The following is a 6305-nucleotide window of genomic DNA, read 5'->3' as shown; positions in this document are numbered from 1 at the left end:
GCACTTTTTTTTTTTTTTTTTTTTTTTTTTAAGAATGGGGAGAATCATTTTTACAGTTTCCCAAAACGATATGCCTAAAGTTAGTAACATCCTCAATTCTTAAAGCAACACATTAACAAAATTGAAAAGTGTACACTCTTACGCAATAAAGTATGGATTATGTTCTTGGTGTCTTATTTACTGTAAATTACATTTTATTATTTCAAAATCTTCTTATTTTAAATAGCAACAGATAGCATGTCAACAGAATATTTCTATTAGAATGCACATATGAAAAGCTTGATATTTACCCTACTATACGACCAAATGCAATACATGAATCTGAATATTATTTTCATAATTTATTAGAAGCTTGGTATGACTATATTCAAGCCAAATCTCTATATAAGTTACAAGAGGAGGAAAAAATACGCGGTCAAATAACAAATAAACTTAATTGTGGTACAGACAGCCTTCAAATGTCCATTAAAAAAAAAAAAAAAAAAAAACATAATATACAGCTTGCTAAAAACTATGTATCCAATGCAAACCTTTTACAGGAATATACAGCTACGTTTTACATTAAAATCTATTAAAAAGTTAAGCCAAGTTAATTTACCCTACAAATGTCTTTGTATGCCCACAAATCTTCCTTTGCATTAACACTGTTACGACTTCTTCTTCCAGTTTCCTCGGTATCGGATATTTACGTGTCAACTTTTACAGATACATGTCTCTTGTATAAGAGTTTATTTCGAATCAGGGATATTATTCACATTCACTGTAAAATAAATCCTTCCAAACTCCACTTACAGATTGAACATTCATCACTTTTTGTAGACGAAGAGTAGCCTGCAAACCCATCCCAAAGTAAACCATATACTTAGGAAATGCAGAGATGACTCTGTCCGTTATCATATACACGTCTTAGTTATATTACATTGTCACCAGGTCCTACCATATAATAAGGCAGAGCACTGCATGGCGGTGCCATAATCAGAACCAGAAGAGTTTAGGTGAGACAAACTGGAGACCTGGCTGTGAAGGGAGAGAGGGCTAGAGGAGTGGCCTAAATCTGGTGAATGGCATGCGCTCCCTGTCTGCTGATGTTGCCCAATTCCTGAATTATTCGTGGCGCTAGTTGTTTGCTGGTGGTGGTGGTTCTGGGCGCCCGTTGTTGGCGTATGTGTGCCTCCTTGGCATGGCTTGCCATCCTTCACTAAAACTGGTACGGCCACTCTTCTTGGAGACTGCTGCTGTTGTTGGCAAGAGCTGGCGTCCTGTTGCATTTGCTGTTGGGTCACCTTGTCTTTGGCTTGGCGTTTCATCTTGTACCGATGGTTCTGGAACCAAATTTTGACCTGAGTTGGAGTGAGGTGGATCATGCTGGCCAAATGTTCTCTTTCCGGTGCCGAGAGGTATTTCTGTTGCTTGAATCGTCTTTCTAGCTCGTAAACTTGGGCTTGCGAGAAAAGCACCCTGCGCTTTCTCCTTGGAGTGCTCTGCAGAGGTCCCATGCCTTTGCCAACGTCTGCCAAAGAGCCCAGGCTTCCCATACCGCTCATGTTCATTCCAGAGGATGGGCCCATGAAGCGGGAAACTGCAGAGTGAAAACACTTTGTTTTTTTAATTAAGCGAATAAATAAATACATAAATAAATAAATACATAAATAAATAAATAGTCACTTCATTCACAATTTGAAACACATCATTGTAAAAGTAAACAAAGCAATGTTTCTGTCTTTGTCAATGTGAATAAATAATAATGCCTGGTGAAAAAAAAGACACTACTTGCTTCATCAGACGCCACGCATATAAAATAAAAAATGAAGACTAGAGTCCGATTCATATAAAATACCGAAAATATGGCTAATTTATGACGTAAAATACCAACAGCCTCCTCTGTAAATACGACAAATAAAACTAATATTATTTTCCCTTAAACCTACGGCAATAGGTCTGCCTGTAAGTTTAGTATTTATAATTTAATATGCAAAGCTTGGTTCAGTTCTGAAGAACATGATAATTGATTTGACACCCAACATATTATAGTTAAATAGTATTATTAACTCTTTTAAAATGAGAAGAATTAACGCCATATCAGGTTCGTTGTAAATATCATTGCTTTCTAAAATAACCTCACGCTTGCCTTACTGTAGCTTTAATTTGCTCTGAATGAACTGTTTTATATCTACTCTGCATTTATACAAAAACTGAATATTTTACTAAAAAAAAAACATTTCTACTTTTCAATTGTAATAATTAATTATTATATGTTATAGTTATTTTGTATTATATATGTTCAAATACAATCAATAAAATACAATAATTGGGTATTCAAAGGGACATATTTTGTTTGATAAAACAAATAATATAAGAGCATTCTAATGTCCAACAGATATAATTGCATGGATTGCTATTTAGGCGCGTTCTGATCAACATAACGATACGAACTAATCTGAACCACGTATTACACATATAATAAATATTATTCACAATACATTTAAACAGAAATGGCATAAACGTGATTAAACCCAAATAGAACAGATCTTTTTCGATTTAAGAAACCCGTGGCTTTGAATTGTATACAGATATCAATTCATATGTACATATTTCATATATTTAACTATATTGCAGTTGCATATTTGATTTATAATACATCTCAATTCACTGCATAATATAAATGAAATATGTGCACTCATATATATATATTCTCATACATATATATATATAGTATATAGTTTTTGGCTATCCCCACACCTCAATATGCTCATAATTATTAGCAAAACTGCTTTTTTTCAAGTTTGCATACTTACTTGAAGAAAAGCGCGGATCGGGATTGGCTCCATACCATCCTGTGGCTGATGCACTGTTTCTCATTGTTTCCTGGTATGGCGGAAGCTCGCTCATGTTGCCCAAAGTACCCAGGTTACCGTTACAGTAACCCCCCATGGATGAATGAGAAAGCTGAGGTACACCCGCCGCTGCCATGTGGTAGGTGGCGGGCACCGTCCCGTTATGCCCCATATGGTGCTGTTGCTGCATGGATGCCTGAGAGACGTGAGACTGCCGGTAAACTGACAGGGGAGCCCCCAAGTTGTTGCCCTCCATGCTCACTTTCTTGTAACTCTCCTCTAGGGGACTCAAGATATCAGAAACTGAGAAAGGAGTCGTATGCTTGGGGCTCATCGACATTGTTTTGTGCCTGGAGAGGGAAAATGTAGAAGGCGAGGCAAAAAAAAAAAAAAAAAAAGGTCTTGCAAAAGCTCTGGTAGTGTTGTCTCAGCGTCGATCTTGTTGGGTGAACACGTAAGAGAGTGCCTGAAGTCCGCCTTAATTGGATTGAGTGGAGACTCAGGGCTGCCTTTCGTTTGTTTTAGCCAGGCGCCAGGTTTAAGGCTGCCACCAGAGGCGGGGCATAGGGTACCAGGGCAACAAGACAATAGAGCCTCTCCACGATAATTAGCTTACGTACCGATGACAAGGTAAACACCTTTAAGTTTATTTGCATGTCAGAGTCTTCAATTCCTTCTGTAAATCTACAAGATGTGGCTAAAAGTGGTGTAACCTTTTACAAAAGTCGCCCAATCCAGGAATAAATGTGAAGACCCTGGTCATCACCTTAAATGCTTATGCAATAAAATGTGTGTTTGTTACAAAATATGTATGACCGGTGGGCTTAAAGTTGCTCACTATTATGATCTATTTGGGTACATGCCTGTAAATGGAATTAAATAATAATAATAATAATAATAATAATAATAATAATAATAATAATAATAATAATAATAATAATAATAATAATAATAAGCCTACTGATGACCTGTCTGCTTATAACTGTCCACCAGTCCGTCCATTCACTATGTAAATACACGTTAAATACAGCGAAATCGAGGTTTTCAAGGTTTCATATCAAAAACGATTTGAAAAGTGCAGTTGAACCTCTCACTTTTAATACACCTAGAGCGACCCAGTGATTCCACTTGTAAATTGTATTTGCATTATACTTGATCGTACTTAAAAATGCAAAAGTGCTCTTGCTACACGGGGAAAATGGTAAAGTGGTTGAGTAAATGACCGAACGCATTGTGACTTTGCTTGATATTAGGACATTTCACCCTGTCCAGGAGAAAGAAGGTTCCCGTATGCGAGTTAACATCCTTCAAGTACAACACTCTGCCCTGATTGTACTTTACTAGCACTCTGAAAGAGGTGAGCTTTGCCACGGAAATTGCAGGTTTTTTCAAAGGTTCTTCGTTCTATTCAACCGTTATGGTTAGAGTTTCTCTTCCTGGGAGCTGCTCGTTCGTGTTACAGTTTGCACATTGTCATAGCAGGCTGTTGTTGTGTTTTGTGTCTTAGCTTTATAATCTACAGATGCTTTCTTTTGTCTTCCTGTTGATTTTGTAAAATGGAATAAACATGGCTGCATAAATATAAATCTTAACAAACAAATATGCGATATATATATATATATATATATATATATATATATATATATATATATATATATATATATATATATATATATATATATGTGTGTGTGTGTGTGTGTGTGTGTGTGTGTGTGTGTGTGTGTGTGTGTGTTAATTTTTTACACTTTGATTTTGTGAATTGTTTGTGAATTTCGCAAACTCTCCAAATGCTTTCCACAAATTAATAACGGACACATGTAGACATGTGTTTAGATTTTATATTACATTTGTAAACTTGTACGTATCTCATTCTTTTTTATATAGTCTGAATACATACACACAATATACTGAAAAGGCCAGCAGTTTATAATACGTGGGCTCTTATAGTGCGCTTGGTATTTTCTTCATTTTCTGAGTAACCTCGTCCTGGGTCGCAGGTGGCAAAGCGCTTTAAAGATACTAGGAGGGATAAAGCACAATGCATGGCCATTAAAATCTTGTTCTTAGAATGGAGGAGCTCTGGTTTGCTTGTGTTTGCAGAATGCTTGCTCCTTTATGTTGTTCATGAAGAGGACTGGATAGCTTCTGACAGCACACATTCTGTTTGAGAACACTATAGATATGGAAAAATGGGGGACATTATTAGTCAAATGGTGCCAATCCTGATAGAAACTTTACTAAATAAGAGTACATTACAACAGTTGTTTTCAGTGACAGAAAGTAAGGTTAAGACAGTAATCTTTTGTACGATAAGACATTAAACTTGAAACTTACCTAGCCATTAAGGACACTACAATATGACCACAACAAACGCATAATAATAATAATAATAATAATAATAATAATAATAATAATAATAATAATAATAATAATAATATCCACAGGGTCTACATTATTTTCAACAAGTTCAACAAATCTGATAGTTTGAAGTGTCCTTTGTTAAACAATTCGATGCACTAATATCACATATGAAAGTTTGTAGTAGAACAGGCAGTATACACTTGTGCGCACCACTTCAGAAATGCAAAAGCAAGCAAGAAAGAAAGAAAGAAAGAAAGTGTGTCCAGAAAGAGTACTTAAAACCCCACTGATGTACAATACATGACAGCACAGAAGTTGCATTAGCCTTTTACCAACATTGCTTGTTCTCTAACTACCTAACGTGAGGTTCAAATAAAACACACTGGGCTACTTTAACGTGCATATTTTGTCTGAACGAATACACTTGAAACCTATACATAACTCCTATGTAACCTTCTGTAAACATTTTAGTATGTATGTACTTTTCACTATTGTTTATTACACTAGTGTTCTCATGTCTATCTAATGTATATTCTATAACAAACAAAATAATGTGTAGACAATTTGTTGAATAAGAATTATGTTTAATTTTACAGCATACTTTCATTAATGTTAAATCAATGTTTTATTTAAGGAAGTCAAATTTTCAGTGACAATCTGTTAATCACATCAGGAATGATATATTAAAATGCATTTTTTTTCTACTTATAAAGATATAACCTCTTTTTTTGACTTATTTTCTAATACTGGGGTATTTTAATTCATATAGAGTAATTATATATTTTGCTGTATTTACAAGTTGAATTTGGTATCTTTCAGAATCAAAAAAAATTATTAATGATACATTTGTATCGTTAAAAATATAGAATTGCGTGCATTATAGGCCCCTTTGAATAATACAGTATATTACACCTAAATCATACACAACCCAACAGCCTTACCTCTAAATTCACAGCACGAGCTTTTTTGTTCGTTTTCTTTAAGTGAACAGCTTACAGACCTGTTGGTACACTAAAGAAGACATTAGCTCTAAAAGTTTGTACAGATTGACTTTTTTTCTTTGTTGTATAATTAAGAATGTGTGACTGTTATTTTCCCACACGTATTGAA

General features: G+C 35.0%; 1 protein-coding gene across 1 annotated transcript; it reads right to left on the bottom strand.

The window, feature by feature from the left end:
- Positions 1 to 309: 309 nt before the first annotated feature.
- Positions 310 to 3330, bottom strand: LOC121330322 (thyroid transcription factor 1-like). The gene is made up of 2 exons (XM_041276761.1): positions 2796 to 3330; positions 310 to 1579 (listed from the first exon to the last, which is right to left on the bottom strand). Exons 1-2 carry the CDS (start codon positions 3172 to 3174, stop codon positions 924 to 926), a joined length of 1035 nt encoding a protein of 344 aa, XP_041132695.1. The 5' UTR covers positions 3175 to 3330; the 3' UTR covers positions 310 to 923.
- Positions 3331 to 6305: the final 2975 nt, after the last annotated feature.

This window comes from Polyodon spathula, chromosome 17, assembly GCF_017654505.1.
Source record: "Polyodon spathula isolate WHYD16114869_AA chromosome 17, ASM1765450v1, whole genome shotgun sequence".
Classification (NCBI taxonomy): domain Eukaryota; kingdom Metazoa; phylum Chordata; class Actinopteri; order Acipenseriformes; family Polyodontidae; genus Polyodon; species Polyodon spathula.
This window is presented reverse-complemented; position numbering and strand designations above follow the sequence as displayed.